Raw genomic sequence first — 17542 nt, 5'->3', positions numbered from 1 at the left:
GTCTCATTGAGGCAGGGAAAGGATGGTAGGGTGAAGAAAGAAGCAAGGATCAGGCAGGGCTCTACAGTTATAAGGTAACATGGAAAGAGCTTAAGAATGAACTTGGGAGAGCTAAAAGGAGGCACGAGAAGTCCTAGGCAAGTAGGATTAAGGAAAAAATGTATGTGAAGAACAGGAGGATGACTAGAGTCAAGTTAGGACCAATCAGGGATAAAAGAGGAAAGGTATTGCTGAAGTCGGAGGAGGTAGGAAAGATCCTTAATGAGTATTTTGTTTCAGTATTCACTAGTAAGGGGCCTTGATGAATGTGAGAATAATGTAAAACAGGCTGATATACTGGAACATATCAGTGTTAAGAAAAAGATGTGCTGGAACTTTAGAAAAACATTAGGGTAGATAAGTTCCTGGGGCCAGATGGGGTATGTATATCCCAGGTTACTATGGGAAGCAATGGAAGAGGTTCTCTGCCTTTGGCTACAGGAGTAGTACCAGAGGATTGGTAGGTGGTAAATGTTAACCCTACATTCTTGAAAGGTAATAGAGATAATCCTGGAATTTATAGATCAGTGAGTCTTATGTCAGTGGTGGCAAAACTGTTTGAGAAATGTCTTAAAGACAGGGTTTAAGAGCATTTGGAGAAGCATAGTCTGATTAGGGATAGTCAACATGACTTTGTGAGTGGCAAGTTGATACCTCATGAGCCTGATTGAATTTGAGGAAATGACAAAATAAATTGAAGGAGGAACAGTAGATATGATGTATATAGATTTTAATAAGGCATTTGACAAGGTTCCCCATGTTAGACTCATTTAGAAAGTCAGGAGGCATGGAACTCAGGAAAACTTGGTTGTGTTGGGGTGATATACTGCGTTTGGTGCTCCCGATGCAGCCTTCTATATATTGGCGAGACCTGACGCAGACTGGGAGACCGCTTTGCTGAACACCTACGCTCTGTCCGCCAAAGAAAGCAGGATCTCCCAGTGGCCACACATTTTAATTCCACATCCCATTCCCATTCTGACATGTCTATCTACGGCCTCCTCTACTGTAAAGATCAAGCCACACTCAGGTTGGAGGAACAACACCTTATATTCCATCTGGGTAGCCTCCAACCTGATGGCATGAACATTGACTGCTCTAACTTCCACTAATGCCCCATCTCCCCCTCGTACCCCATCTGTTATTTATTTATTTATATACACACATTCTTTTTCTCTCTCTCCTTTTTCTCCTTCTGTCCCTCTGACTATACCCCTTGCCCTTCCTCTGGGTCCCCCCCCTCTTGTCTTTCTCACCGGGCCTCCTGTCCCATGATCTCATATCCCCTTTGCCTATCACCTGTCCAGCTCTTGGCTCCATCCCTCCCCCTCCTATCTTCTCCTATCATTTTGGATCTCCCCCTCCCCCTCCAACTTTCAAATCTCTTACTAACTCTCCCTTCAGTTAGTCCTGACGAAGGGTCTCGGCCTGAAACGTCGACTGTACCTCTTCCTAGAGATGCTGCCTGGCCTGCTGCGTTCACCAGCAACTTTGATGTGTGTTGCTTGAATTTCCAGCATCTGCAAAATTCCTGTTGTTTGTGTTGGTACGGAATTGGCTTGTCCATAGAGGGCAGTGGGTGGTAATAGATGGTGCATAGTCTATCTAGAGGTTGGCAGTGGGTGGTAGTAGATGGTGCATAGTCTTCCTAGAGGTTGGCAGTGGGTGGTAGTAGATGGTGCATAGTCTACCTAGAGGTTGGCAGTGGGTGGTAGTAGATGGTGCATAGTCTACCTAGAGGTTGGCAGTGGGTGGTAGTAGATGGTGCATAGTCTACCTAGAGGTTGGTGACTATTGTCGATCGGCAGAGATCTGTTCTGAGACCCCTACCCTTGGTTTTATTAATGACTTGGATAAGGGAATGGAAGTGTGGGTTAGTAAGTTTGCAGATGTCATGAAGGTCGGTACTGTTGCAGATAACGTAGCAGGTTATCGCAAGTTACAACAGGACATTGATAGGATATAGTGCTGGGCTGAGAAGTGGCAGATGGAGTTTAATCTAGAAAACGGGTTAATGACAGGATTCTTTGCAGTGTGGACTAACAGAGGGATCTTGGGGTCCACATCAATAGATCCCTCAAAATTGCTATGCAAGTTGATAGGGTGGTTAAGAAGGCATTTGGTCTGTTGGCCTTCATTAGCCAGGGGATTCAGTTCAAGAGCTGCAATTTAATGTTGCGGCTCTATCAAACTCTGGTTAGACCATAACTCAAGGAACAGCTGATCCAGAATTTGCAAGCCTCATCTCACCCAACTCAAGGATCCATTTGTTCGAAGTCTAATTGTAGGCCCTTCTTGGGGAGCAGGTCTTGTGTGTCTGAAGGTAATTAAATGGTTCTAACAGCAAAGTATGTTTTTCCCCTTCCACTTCTCCAAAGTTGAGCTTCACCCCATTTCTTCCAGTCTCGTCCTCTTGTACCTCAGAGATAATGGCCTGTCTGACTGTGGTCTGCAGAGAATGACAGCACCAGTCCGAGTGATGAGGAAGGGTTTAGGAAATTTGGAGGTGCTGGATCTGTCAGGTAAGTTTGTGGCCAGTCCACATAATTCTGATATACTGTACTTCTCATCATCAAAATGAATTTAAAAAGACTTGAAGTGCAATGCCAAAACAGGGAAATAACCCATCAGATCTGCAGGATTTTGTAGGGATGGTACTGATGGTATCTCCCTAGTGCATTGAACTCCATGGGTGAGGAATATATGGGTTGGGGTGAGGGGGTGGGCAATTATCATTGCTTAGTATTATATCATGAGCTGTGTGCCAGCTGTCTGAATTCCTGATTTTCAGACAGTGCTTTGCCCAGATATCCAAAGGCTATCAATGGCAATGAATGTAATTTTCAAAGATTGCCTTTATTATAGGTGACTCCCGAACTTGGGAAGTGGTACATGTTTTGCAGGATCTCGTTTTACCTGTGCTGTCAGGAAGCAGTTTTGTGTAGTAGAGCCTAGGTGGGTGGGGAAGTATTGGGTTGTTGGGGAACTTTGTTTTTAGCTGTTAAATGTAAGGGCAGTTCTTTCATATGCTTCAGTGAAAGAATGGGTGATGACATGGAGTTCAGCCTGTGTACATTTACAGCTTGAAAAACAAAATCTGAAGTGACCTTGGTTCTGGAATGACGATTACTAGAGTTGAACGGTTTCCTATTTGTCCTGTGGCTCCACTCTGACAGACATCTTGTTGGAAGTGAGGAAAATTTGAGAGAACTGTGATGCTGATAGCATATGACACCAGTCTGCTTTGAGAATTGGGTCTATTGTGGACCAGTTAGTTAAGATCATAACTTTTACAAATTAAGCAAAGTGCACATGAATTTCGTGGTCACTTAGATTAGAGACTGATGCAGAAAAAGGTTTTTGTGAGGTCGGCAGCTCCCAGGTATTGTGATTGAGGCTGCTCATGGTGAAGACCATGCTCAGTGTTTCTTTAGAGGATGAGATACACACTGTGACTTGGGGAGCCACTCTTCTCAACTGGGAGAACCCAGACTCCATATTGAGAAATGCAAGTTACATGTGCATGGATTTTTTGGTAATGTGAGATAGTACAGTAAGTATTGCACAACAAATTACCATACAGCTGTGACAGTGTGAGGTCCTGGTCCCGTGACAAGATGGTCCATGATGATCGGAGATTAGGCTGTACTGGACAGGTATAGATTCTGTATGTGTGTGTATTAAACTACAGGTACAAGAAAAAGTTTGTGAACCTTTTGCAATTGCCTAGTTTTTTGCATTTATTACTCGTAAACTGTGATCTGATCTTCATCCAAGTCACAATAATAGACAAACACAATCTGTATACGGTTAAATCTCCGGTATACATTTTTAATCCACAATCTTACTAGTAAGCTAACACTGGTTGATACAGTTGGTTCTATTTGCATGTGTCACAATATAAGGGAATTAATATACAGTGTCTATAAAAAGTATATCCCCCCGCCTCGGAAAGTTTTCATATTTTATTGTTTTACAACAGCGAATCACAGTGGATTTAATTTGTTTTTTTATTCTGATCAACAGAAAAAGACTTCCATATCAAAGTAAAAACAGATTTCTACAAAGTGATCTAAAGTAATTACAAATAAAAAGCACAAAATCATTGATTGCGTAAGTATTCACCCCCTCCCCCTTTAATATGACACACCAAATCATCAATGGAGCAGTCAATTGGTTTTAGAAGTCACATAATTAGTTAAATGGAGATCTGTTTTTGAAGACCTGTGTGCAGTCAAGATATTTCAATTGATTGTAGTAAAAGTACAAGTGCACCTGGAAGGTCGAACTGCTGGTGAGTCAGTATCCTGTCAAAAACTACACTGTGAAGATAAAAGAACACTCTGCATAAAGGTTATTAAAAAGCACAAGTATAGCGATGGATACAAGAAAATTTCTAAGTCACTGAATATCCCTTGGAGTACAGTTAATTCAATCATCAAAAAAAGTAAAGAATACAGCACAGCTGTAAATATGCCTAGACAGGTTGTCCTCAAATACTGAGTGACCGTGCGAGAAGGGCACAAGTGAGGGAGGCCACCAAGAGACCTATGACAACTCTAGGGGCGTTACATGTTTCAATGGCTGAGATGAGAGAGACTGCACATACAACAACTGTTGCTCAGGAGCTTCACCAGTTGCAGCTTTATGAGAGAGTGGCAAAGAAAAAACCACTGTTGGGGGGAAAAAACTGATGAAATCTCAGCTAGGGTTTGTCTGAAGTCAGCTGGAAGAAGGTTCTATGGTCTGACGAAACCAAAATTGAGCTTTTTGGCCTTCAGACTAAACACTACTTTTAAACACGGCACATCATCAAAAACACACCATCCCTACCATGAAGCATGGTGGTGACTGCATCATGCTGTGGGGATGCTTCACTGTAGCAGGCCCTGGAAGGCTTGTGAAGGTAGAGGGTAAAATGAATGCAGCAAAATATACGGAAGTTCTGGAGGAAAGCCCAATGCAGTCTGCAAGAGAACTGCGACTTGGGAGAAGATTTGTTTTCCAGCAAGACAATGACCCCAAGCATAAAGCCATACTTCACAGGAATGGCTTAAGAGCAACAAAGATAACATCCTGCAGTGGCCAGGTCAAGAGTCCAGACCTCAATCCAATTGAGAATTTGTGGCTGGACTTGAAAAGGGCTGTTCACTCACGATCCCCATGCAATCTGATACAGCTTGAGCAGTTTTGTAAGGAGGAATTGGGGGCAGAAAATTGCGGTGTCCAGATGTGCAAAGATGATAGAGACCTATCCACACAGACTGTAATTGCTGCCAAATTCTGAACTGAAGGGTGTGAATACTTAGGCAATCAATTATTTTGCGTTTTATATTTGTAATAATTTAGATCACTTTGTAGAGATCGGTTTTTATTTTGACACAAAAGAGTATTTCTGTTGATCAGTGTCCAAAAAAAAGCCAAATTAAATCATTACTATTCAACGTTGTAAAACATGAAAACGCCTGGGGGGGGGGGGGGGGAGTGGCGAATATTTTTTATAGGCACTGTAGCATGAACTAATATTCCAGTTAAGCTGACTCTTTTTGGGAAATCCACAGTGATAATGAAATTCTGTGATGATTTCTGACCGGTGCAGAAATTACTTAATGGTGGCCATTGCCCATATTAAGCATTAACTTGGGAAGTTGGTACATTGAAGTTCATCCTTTGATATGCTGAAAAAGAAGCGGGTGACAAGCTACGCTGAGCGGTTAACTGAGGATGGACGGTATGGAGATCACATAGCACATGAACTCCTTGGAGTGGTTGGAAAGTATGGCCTCTTTGTGTTGCAACATATTCTATGTAAAAATATTAAATGTGGAAGTTGTTTCTGCACATGTGCTTCCACAAATATTAAACCATGTGTAAACTTATGGAATTGTTTAAACTTGGATGTGATAGCATGGTTGTGGATTAGCAATTGTAACTCATTTCCTACCATGATAAACAGTAGAGCCAACAATGTGGGAGTTTGGCATACTGTAAAAACACAAGTGTACATGGTCCTGTAAGTGCAGCTGATGCTCATTTATGAAACGTAAGTGGTAACTTAAAAATGGCCACTAAGTGTCAGTAATCCATATCACAACCACATTGGGTGGTTTCCCCATCAATAACAGAAATATGCAATAATCTAGAATATTATCAGTTAACTTCAACAATGTGGCAGTTTTCCAGGACAAACCTCCCAATGCCACAGGTATTGGTGCTGGGATTTTTGTTATTTATAGAAACAATTTAGATCAAAATGTGCATAGCATGGTTAGAAAGTAGATGGAATTGTAGACACTGAAGGAAGTTATTAAAAATTAATGGGGGATCTTGATCAGCTGGGTGAATGGTCTAAGAATAGGTGAGATGTGCGATGTTGCACTTTGGGAAATCGAACAAAGGTACGACTTGTGCAGTGAATGGTAGTACCATGGGGAGTGTCGTGGAATGGGGACCAAAGAGTTACAGGTACATGGTTCTCATTAACTGGCATCACAGATGATGAAGAATCTGCTCGGCGTGCTGGCCTCCGTTCAGAGATTGAGTGTAAGAGTTGGAGTGCTCTGTTGCGGTTATACTAGCCACTGGCAAGGCTGCACTTGGATCTCTGTGCACAGTTTTGGCCATCCTGTTACTGGAAGGGCATCACTGGAAAGACTTGACAGGAGATTTACAAGAATGTTGACAGGATTTGAGTGCCTGAGTTAAAGACCGTATTCCTTGGAGTATTGGAGACTGGGGGGTGGGGGGGGTCAATTGTCTAAGAGTGTTCAAAGTTATGAGGGCCACAGATGGGATGAATGCACGCAGTTCATATCCCAGGGAAAGGAAACAAAAAAACTAGAAGGCATAGGCTTGAGATGAGAGGGAAAAGATTTAAAAGGGAACTGAGAAACAACTTCTTCGCACAGAGTAGTGCATACATGGAACAAGCTGCCAGAGAAAGTAATTGAGGTAGGTACAATAATGATACAAAAATAATTTGGATAATAACCTGGACAGGCGGGGTTTAGTGCGATGCAGGCAAATGTGACTGGCTTAGAGGAGCCTGGTTTGCATGGATCAAGTACCTGTTTCTGTGCAGTATTATTCTTCTGATTTAAAAAAAAATGATTTAATATTGAAAGTGAAAGCTGACACTTGATATGTGTTTATTTTATCAGTTAAGGATTTCCAAAATAATTTCTTTATCTGGAGATGCTGCAAATTGTTAAATAGTTGAGATGATTGCTATTTACAACGAAGATATGTAATCACAAAGCAGATATTTTTCAGAGTTATTGCAGTAAGAATCTCAATTAGAAACCAGTTATGACCTGCATCTTTTGGTTTCCTCTCAACAGGTAACCCTAAAATCAGCGGACGTGGTTTGCTGTATGTGTGTTGCTTTACAAAATTGAGGTCATTGAATATCTCTGGGACTGGTGTTTCGGTGAGGATTTATAACTTTCACATTAATCTGACAGCTTTCATGATGGCATTCAAACCAAAACTGAACTTTTTCATACTCTATATTTGTGACAAGGTTTCTTACAGATTCCCTAGGTTTCATGAAACACAATATTCTCTACCCTGTACCTGTAATATTACAAAACACAGTGGATTGGCAACAAAGAACATATTTAAAACTGAATCAAGAATCTGAGCCGTAAATAATGGGCCAAATCTTCCTTGCCTCTCATTGGCTGCTCCTTATGTCCTACCTTGGGGGTCAGCTTATCCTTGTGCTCTGTGTCTGATTGATAATGAAGTACCACAGAAATAGAGGCATTCTATAAATAGTTACCTTCGTTTGTCTGGTTGTGATCCGGCACCAAAATCATTTCATGGTCAAAGTCAGTTGGGTCACATTTCTTCCCCATTCTGATGTTTGGTCTGAACAACAATTGAACCTCTTAACAATGTCTCCATGCTTTTATGCACTGAGTTGCCACATAATTGGCTGATTAAATGTTTGCATTAATGAGCAAGTATATCTAATAAAGTGGTGACTGAGTGTATATTATCACAGTTGAGCAAAAGCATAGATAGGCCATCTTTTTTTCTCCATTTTGGAAAGTAAATAATTTAAACATTTCATTAGTTTTAACTTTATTTTTATATTAGCCCAATTGCTCATCAATCCAAATGATTCAGAGCAAGTTGTCACTGCTTCCTGTTGGAGAACATCTGGAGGTGTTTGAGCATTCCTGCTGCAGGACAGAAGGCTGGGCAGAACAGGTACTGTGTGGTAGAAAATTTTCAATATTCTACATGTGAGAAATATGAACTGTATTTAAATAATTTTAGGGACTACAGTGTTTTCAACATTCAAAGTAAATTTATTATCAAAGTGCATATATAAATGCACCCATAAACAACCATGAGATTCATTTTCAAAGGTAGAAGAAACACAATAGAATCAATGAAAGACCACACCCAACAGGACAGACAACAACCAATTTGCAAAAAAGAACAAACTGCAAATACAAAAAGAAAGAAGAAAATAATAATATTCAATGAGCAATAAATATTGAGAACCTAAAATGAAGAGTCCTTGAAAGGGAGTCCATAATTTGCAGGAACAGTTCAGTGATGGGGCAAATGAAGTTCATGAGCCTGATGGTTGATGTTTTGTATTACTTTTCTGAAACTTGGTTTAAATTCTGTCCCAATCATTTGTTTGAAATGCTCCCTTTGTGCAACAGTTTGAAAAATAATTTTAAAAACTCAGTGTAATTACAGAATAATACAAATCTAGAGTCCAATTTATTGATTAGAATTATCTTGCATCTGCATTTTGATCAAACTTGTCCAGCAGTTCTTTTGGTTGTACAATTCTTTTTCCTCAAGGAGCTTCAAGTTTATGTCTCAGTCTTTCTAACTTTACCATAAAATCTCATATTTTGTTTTCTAACACCACCCAACCCAACCTCCTGTTGTGGCTGGTTACAGGGTCCTGTGAGAACTGGGGCCTTCCTGATTTTTGTTCTGCTCACTGTGCAAAACTACTGCTGTGTCATCATAAATTTGATGAACTTGGCAAAGCTATATAACACTGTGGGCTCTACTCTCAGAGTGATGTTAAAACACATGTTTTAGGCAGATTAAAAGGAACGTTATCCAGAACTTAAACTGTTACTGCACCTGAACCATCTTGTATTAGGAAGTTATTTCTGGGGACCTTTTATTCGATATTTTCATTTAATGTAATATTTACCCTTCTTGTTTTTTCTTCACTGTTTTAATGGAGGTCGGGATTGAGGACGTGATTTTAAGTTTAACTCTGTTTGGTTTCAAGTTAGCCCATTGCTTTGCTTTGCTTTTAGTTAGTTGCACGGTGGGTTTTTTTTTGGGGGTTTTTTTTTCTTTTTTTTTCCATTGATATATATAAAATCTAGTATACTATTATGTTATCTTGGTTTCTTATGCTTAAATTACATTGTTTGTAGTATTTTCTTTTTGGTATTGTTATCTTTTGGAATTTTATTATACTTTAACATTGTATTAATGTTTATATGGCTTACCTTTTTTGTATACTTACTCAATAAAAAGATTTAAAAAGAAAGAAAGGAAGTTATTTCTGTTCCTGTGATAACATTTGACTCTTCTACGATTTCTTAGAGGCTCCATCAACAGCATAGAGGAGGCTTTGCCTTGAATTCCTCCCTTAATGTTTGAATTTACTTTAACTGGATTGGTGTCAGTCATATGCAAGATGAAATTTCCACAATGTTGAACTTCTGATGAGGAGAAATAGAATCAGGGCAATTTCACTCATAGATTGGTTACAAAGTTACGGATGTTTTGATTGACCTTTTTTAAAACTCAGATGTATTTTTTTTTACATAAATCATGCTTTAGAATTCTTCAACTTGAGGACACAAATTCCTTTTGTTGTTTGTTTAGTGTTGCTTCATTTATGAAAACAGTTCCTCCATAAAGAATCTGATATTATAGTGGTTGTATTATACAGACCATATTAGCAGTTCTAGATTCATGAGTCAGATTAAATTGTGAAGTCAAATTCAATAACCTGGTGAACTCTTGTTGGAAAGATAGCTTGGGACTGTTGTTAAAAACTTGTCTGTTTCATTGTCGTTTAGAAAGGGAAAATGTGTCTCCAGACTGGTTTGCATTTGATAGTGTCACATCATTTCATTGACTTTTATCATGGCCACTCAATTGTTAAAAGTGATGAAATTAGCTTTGTGTACCTTTATTCCCAGAAAACAATTGGTGTACTTATTTTTAATATATTTTAGGTGGTTTATCAGTGGGAACGTTCATGCAGCAGACAACTTGAGGAAGTTGACAGCAGAACAGTCGCACAGCGATTCTGTAAGTTGTTTGCAAGAAGCAACATTTGAGAAGCGTTGTGAAATCAGCTTAAGTCTGCATGCTATCAACGTGAAACTGTCTTGTATGACTAGAGTCGATGCTTCCATGAATTCCCACTACCCATTTTGTCACCATTATTTCAATCAGTATCTCTTCAAAAAATCATCTTTGTCTATGTCGTACATTTAGTCTGCTTCAATTATCGTAATTCCATGCATAGTTTTAACATACCCTTGGTCTTCTTCACATTTGAAATACGTGCCTTTTCTCAGGATTTCATTGCTTTGCCTTTGAAGTGTTGATGCTTAAGTTTTGTTAGTCTACAGTGTACTCAGTTCCACACAGAGAGAGCCTGCAAACAGTGATTAAACGTCACAAACAGAACACCCTATTCCAATAGCACCACAAAGTCTACTATGTCCCCCACAACATATCATCAACATTTGGTATTTAGGCTCTTCACCTCATTTATAATCAACTCTAATTATTCATATACATTGGCTTCATGAAGTTCTATAGAAAAAGTGTTAATTTATTTTTTTCTATGACTTGAATTCTTGATACCTGCATTGTTTATCATTGTATCTGTACAGGACAGCATACCACTCTAGTTAAGATTCCCCATCTTTTACAAGGAGAATACTTGTTAATTAAGATCTCAGTATCTTTAAGAACATAGGAGGTATAATAGGGAATGTGACCCGACTCCACATATTCCAAATACTTTCAAAATGTATAAATGTCAGATTTGAATAACAATTAACCAGGCAACAATTAGTACACAGTAGAGGATTTGCATTAAGAAGGCTTTAATTTCAGAAAATTAATTCTCTTAATTTTTCTCCGTATTAATACAGTCTGGCTCATAAATTTTAGATTATAACTTTTGTCCTATATTTCCCAACCGAAATAGGCAATTTCCATCAGTCTACACTGTCTTCAAAGCTTCAGTCAAATCATCCCTTACCAGGAGCACAGTTTCAGTATACATGATCTCTTTTGGTAACAACCTCTGGAGACAAAGTATCAATCTGCTAGGCCTACAATAGTGTTTTAATGCCTAGATTTCCTTCTAAGGTATAATTCTCAGAACAGTAAAGTAATTCAGCCCAATTCAGTTTGTGTTTAGAAGTAACATAAGACCATAAGATATAGGAACAGAATTTGGCCCATTGCCATTCCATCACAGCTAATCCAATTTTCCTTTGGCCCCAGTCTCCTGCCTTCTTCCCATATCCCTTCATGTCCTGACCAACCAAGAATCTATCAACACACACAAAATGCTGGAGGAACTCAGCAGGCCAGGCAGCATCTATGGAAAAAAAAAGTACAGTCGACACTTCGGGCCAAACCCTTCAGGACTAGAGGGGAAAAAAAGCTGAGGAGTAGGCTTAATAGGTGGGGGGAGGGGAGAGAAAACCACCAGGTGATAGGTGAAACCTGGAGGGGGAGGGATGAAGTAAAGAGCCAGGAAGTTGATTAGTGAAAGAGACAGAAAGTCATGGAAGGAAGAAAAAAGGGGAAGATGGGCAGGCAAAGAGATGAGGTGAGAGAAGGAAAGGGGAATGGGAAATAAAGAAGAGGGGGTTTGGGGGGCATTACCGGAAGTTTAAGAAATTGATGTTCCTGCCATCAGGTTGGAGGCTACCCAAGTGGAATACAAGGTGCTGTTCCTCCAACCTGAGTGTGGCCTCATCACGACAGCGGAGGAGGCCATGGATGGACATATTATCAAAATGGGAATGGGAAGTGGAATTAAAATGGGTGGTCACTGGGAGATCCTGCTTGTTCTGGCGGATGAAGCGTAGATGCTTGGCAAAGCGGTCTCCCAATCTACGTCGGGTCTCACCGATATGCAGGAGGCCATACCCGAAGCACCGAACGCAGTAAGTGACCCCAACAGACTCGCAGGTGAAGTGCCACCTCACCTGGAGGACTGTTTAGGGCCCTGGATAGTAGTGAGGGAGAAGGTGCAGGGGCAGGTGTAGCACATGTTCCACTCGCAAGGATGTGCTAGGAGGGAGATCAATGAGAGGGGGCAAATGGACAAGGGAGTCATGTAGGGAGCGATCCCTGCGGAAAGCAGAAAATGGAGGGTGAAAGAAAGATGTGCTTGATGGTGGGATCCCACTGGAGGTGGCTGAAGTTTCGAGAATTATGTGCTGGACACAAAGGCTGGTAGGGTGGTAGGTGAGGACAAGAGGAACCCTATCCATGGGAGGGTGGCAGGAGGATGGGGTAAGAGTAGATATACGTGAAATGCAAGAGATGTGGTTGAGGACAGCATTGATGGTGGAGGAAGGGAAGCCCCTTTCTTTGAAAAAGGAGGACACCTCCTTCGATCTGCAATGAAAAGCCTCATCCTGAGAGCAGATGCAGCTGAGATGGAGGAATTGAGAAAAGGGGATGGCATTTTTACAAGTAATAGGGTGAGACAAGGTGTAATCAAGATAGCTGTGAGGGTCCGTAGGTTTGTAATAGACATCAGTGGATAAGCTGTCTCTGGAGATAGAGACAATGAGATCGAGGAAGGGAAGGGAGCTGTCACGAATGGACCAGGTGAATTTGAGGACAGAGTGGAAGTTGGAGGCAAAGTGGATGAAGTCAATGAGTTCAGCATGGGTGAACACCAATGCAGTCATCAATGCAGCACAGGAAAAGTGTGGGATGGTCACCAGTGAGGACTTCAGAACATAGACTGTTCCACGTAGCAGACAAACAGGCAGGCATGGCTGGGACCCATGCGAGTGCCCATGCTTACCCCTTTTGTTTAAAGGAAGTGGGAGGAGCCAAAGGAGAAATTATTGAGAGGACAAGTTCTGCTGGGGGGAGAAGAGTGTTAGTGGAGGGTGACTGTTTAGATCTATTGAATCTATCAATCTCTGTCTTAAACATCCATGAAGACTTGGCCTCCACAGCTGCCTGTGGCAAAGTATTCCACAGATTCGCCATTCTCTGGCTAAAGAAATACCTCCTCATCTCTGTTCTAAAAGGTCACCCCTCTTCTGAGACATTTCTACCATAGGAAACAGCCTCTCCACATCCACTCTGTCAAGGCCATTCAACACTCGATAGGTTTTGATTAGAACATCCCTCATTCTTTTGAATTTCAGTGAATACAGATCCAGAGCTATCAAACACTCACTCACTCAATGACAAGCCATTCAATCCTGGAATCATTTCAAGAGCCTCCTTTGAACTCTCTGCAGTTTCAGCACATCCTTTCTAAGATGAGGGACCCAAAACTGCTCACAATACTCCAAATGAAGCCTCACCAGTGCTTTATAAAGTCTCAACATTACATCCTTGCTTTTATATTCTATTCCTCTTGAAATGAATGCTAACATTGCATTTGCCTTCCTTGCCACAGACTCAACCTGCAAATTAACTTTTAGGGAATCCTGCACAAGGACTCCCAAGTCCCTTTGCATCTCAGTTGTTTGTATTTTCTCTCCACTTAGAAAACAGTCACATGACCATACACTTTCCAACTCTGTATTCCATCTGCCACTTCTTTGCCCATTTTGTCTAAGTCCATCTGTAGCCTCTCTACTTCCTCAAAACTACCTGCACCTCTACCTATCTTCATATAATCTGCAAACTTTGAAACAAAGCTATCAAATATGTCATCCAAATCATTGACCTATAACGTCAAAAGAATCGGTCCCAACACAGACCCCTGTGGAACACCATTTGTCATCAGTAGCCAACCAGAAAAGGCTTGCTTTATTCCCACTCTTTGCCTCCTGCCAATCAGCCACCACTGAATCCACGCTAGAATCTCTCCTGTAATACCTTGGGCTCATAGCTTGTTAAGGAGCCTCATGTGGCACCTTGTCAAATGCCATCTGAAAATCTAAATGCGCAACATCAATCAATTTTCCTTTGTCTATCCTGTTTGTTATTTTTTAAAGAATTCCAACAGATTTGTCAGGCAAGATTGTCCCTTGAGGAAACTATGCTGACTACAGCCTATTTTATCATGTGCCTCCAAGTGGCTTGAGACCTCATCCTTAATAATCAACTCCAACATCTTTCTGATCACTGAGGACAGACTAACTGGCCTATGGTTTCCTTTCTTCTGCCTCTCTCCCTTCCTGAAGAGTGGAGTGACATTTGCAGTTTTCCAGTCTTCTGGAACCATTCCAGAACTTAGTGATTTTTGAAAGATTATTACTAATGCCTCCACAATCTCTTCAGCAACTTAATTCAAAACTCTGGGGTGTACACCATCTGTCCAGGTGACTTAACTACCTTCAGACCTTCTAGTTTCCTAAGAACCTTCTCTCTGGTGATGGTAACCTCACACACTTCATGCCCCCGACACATGGAATTTCCAGCATACTGCTAGTGTCTTCCACAGTGAAGACTGATGCAAAATACTTATTCAGTTCATCCACCATTTCCTTATCCTCTATTATCATTTCTCTCTAACATCATTTTCCAGCGGTTCAATATCCACTCTTGCCTCTCTTTTACACTTTATATATCTGAAGAAACTTTTGGTATCCTTTTGAGTATTATTGGCGAGCCTACTTCTGTTTTCCATCTTCACCTTCTCAATGACTTTTTAGTTGCCTTCTGTTGGTTTTTAAGAACTTCCCACTAATTTTTGCTCTATTATATGCCCTCTGTGTGGCTTTTATGTTGGCTTTGCCTTCTTTTGTTAGCCACGGTTGAGTCATCTTGCCTTTAGAGTACTTCAGAATGTATACATCTTGTGCCTTACGAATTTCTTCCAGAAACTCCAGCCATAGCTGCTCTGCTGTCGTCCCTACCAGTGTTCTTTTCCAACTAATTTTTGCCAACTCCTCTCTCATGCCTTTGTAATTCCTTTTACTCCACTGTAATACTGATACATCTGACTTTAGTTTCTCCTCAAATTTCAGGATGAATTCGATCATATTATGATCACTTTCCCCCAAGGGTTCTTTTACCTTAAGCTCTCTGATCGATTCTGGTTCATTGCACAACACACAATCCAGTATAGATGATCCCCTGGAGGGCTGCTCTGAAAAGCCATCTCCATGTAACCGACCCTCTTTTTTCCTTAGTCTTCTATGAGTAACTTTATAGATTTTACAGATGTAAATGAGTGAGATATACAGTGGCATGCAAAAGTTTGGGCACCCCTGGTCAAAATTTCTGTTACTGTGAATAGCTAAGCGAGTAAAAGATGAACTGGTTTCCAAAAGGCATAAAGTTAAAGATGACACATTTCTTTAATATTTTAAGCAATAAAACTTTTTTTATTTCCATCTTTTACAATTTCAAAATAACGAAAAAGGAAAAGGGCCTGAAGCAAAAGTTTGGGCACCCTACATGGCAGTACTTAGTAACACCCCCTTTGGCAAGTATCACAGCTGTGAATGCTTTTTGTAGCCAGCTAAGAGTCTTTCAATTCTTGTTTGGGGGGATTTTCGCCCATTCTTCCTTGCAAAAGGCTTCTAGTTCTGTGAGATTCTTGGGCTGAAATGCATGCACTGCTCTTTTGAGGTCTATCCACAGATTCTCGATGACGGTCAGGGGGACTGTGAGGGCCATGGTAAAACCTTCAGCTTGTGCCTCTTGAAGTAGTCCATTGTGGATTTTGAGGTGTGTTTAGGATCATTATCCTGTTGTAGAAACCATCCTCTTTTCACCTTCAGCTTTTTTACAGACGGTGTGATGTTTGCTTCCAGAATTTGCAGGTATTTAATTGAATTCATTCTTCCCTCTACCAGTAAATGTTCCCCGTGCCACTGGCTGCAACACAAGCCCAAAGCATGATCGATCCACTCCTGTGCTTAAAAAAGGTTCTATTCAAAAGGTTCAAAGGAACATCTAAACAAGCCTGATGCATTTTGGAAACAAATCCTGTGGGCTGATGAAGTTAAAATAGAACTTTTTGGCTGCAATGAGCAAAGGGTATGTCTGGAGAAAAAAGGGTGCAGAATTTCATGAAAAGAACCCCTCTCCAACTGTTAAGCAGGGGGGTGGATCGATCATGCTTTGGGCTTGTGTTGAAGCCAGTGGCATGGGGAACATTTACTGGTAGAGGGAAGATTGAATTCAATTAAATACCAGCAAATTCTGGAAGCAAACATCACACCGTCTGTAAAAAAAAAAGCCGAAGATGAAAAGTGGATGGCTTCTATAACAGGATAATGATCCTAAACACACCTCAAAATCCACAATGGACTACCTCAAGAGGCGCAAGCTGAAGGTTTAGCCATGGCCCTCACAGTCCCCCGACCTGAACATCATCGAGAATCTGTGGATAGACCTCAAAATAGCAGTGCATGCAAGACGGCCCAAGAATCTCACAGAACTAGAAGCCTTTTGCAAGGAAAAATGGGTGAAAATCCCCCAAACAAGAATTGAAAGCTGGCTACAAAAAGCATTCACAGCTGTGATACTTGCCAAAGGGGGTGTTACTAAGTACTGCCATGCAGGGTGCCCGAACTTTCACTTTGGGCCCTTTTCCTTTTTTGTTATATTGAAATTGTAAAAGATGGAAATAAAAAAAAGTTTTCTTGCTTAAAATATTAAAGAAATGTGTCATCTTTAACTTTATGCCTTTTGGAAATCAGTTCATCTTTTACTCACTTAGCTATTCACAGTAACAGAAATTTTGACCAGGAGTGCCCAAACTTTTGCATGCCACTGTACATTATCCTAACTCATTAATATTCTCACTTCTACCTTGTTTACTGATCTCATTTCCATTTTTCTGTTTTTATTAGAGCAATTGGCACATCGCTTGGTAGTATTTACTGGGAGTGAGAGTCAATAAATATGACGGTCTCCTTATTCAATTACCAATAAATAGTGCTGGCACATGACTCCAAACCTGGGTGTGGGGGTGGTGTATGAACTTAACATCTCTTTCATGTGGATATAATTACTGGCAGTGAAAGGTCTTGTGTTGGTCAGTCATCTTTAACTGAAGATTCAAAGTCTGTATGCAGTATACAACCCTGAGATTCACCTTCCCCACCGACAGCTACGAATCGGCAATAAGTGGAGTTGATCATGGGCTTATCACCCCCCCCCCCGCCTCCAGGCTTCTTGGCTTCAAGACCGCACACTTCATTCGAAACCTCACTGAATATCATGGAAGACAGCAAAGCACCAGATCACTCAATAGGCTCGATAACACACCACCAAAATGTAGATCACAGGCTCCAACAGCAGCAGAACCACA

The 17542-nt window shown here is 40.8% G+C and overlaps 1 protein-coding gene across 2 annotated transcripts in view; it reads left to right on the top strand.

Moving 5' to 3' along the window:
- Nucleotides 1–17542, top strand: part of lrrc42 (leucine rich repeat containing 42) — a 40706-nt gene that overhangs the window by 21255 nt on the left and 1909 nt on the right. The window contains exons 4-7 of one of the 2 annotated variants that reach the window (XM_063063957.1): nucleotides 2443–2561; nucleotides 7380–7468; nucleotides 8143–8256; nucleotides 10281–10356. In XM_063063957.1, coding sequence (XP_062920027.1) covers nucleotides 2443–2561; nucleotides 7380–7468; nucleotides 8143–8256; nucleotides 10281–10356 — 398 coding nt within the window. The remainder of the gene's footprint in view (nucleotides 1–2442; nucleotides 2562–7379; nucleotides 7469–8142; nucleotides 8257–10280; nucleotides 10357–17542) is intronic. The other variant, XM_063063958.1, reaches the window with a different exon arrangement.

The sequence above is a fragment of the Mobula hypostoma genome, chromosome 12, assembly GCF_963921235.1.
Source record: "Mobula hypostoma chromosome 12, sMobHyp1.1, whole genome shotgun sequence".
NCBI classification, from domain to species: domain Eukaryota; kingdom Metazoa; phylum Chordata; class Chondrichthyes; order Myliobatiformes; family Myliobatidae; genus Mobula; species Mobula hypostoma.
This window is presented reverse-complemented; position numbering and strand designations above follow the sequence as displayed.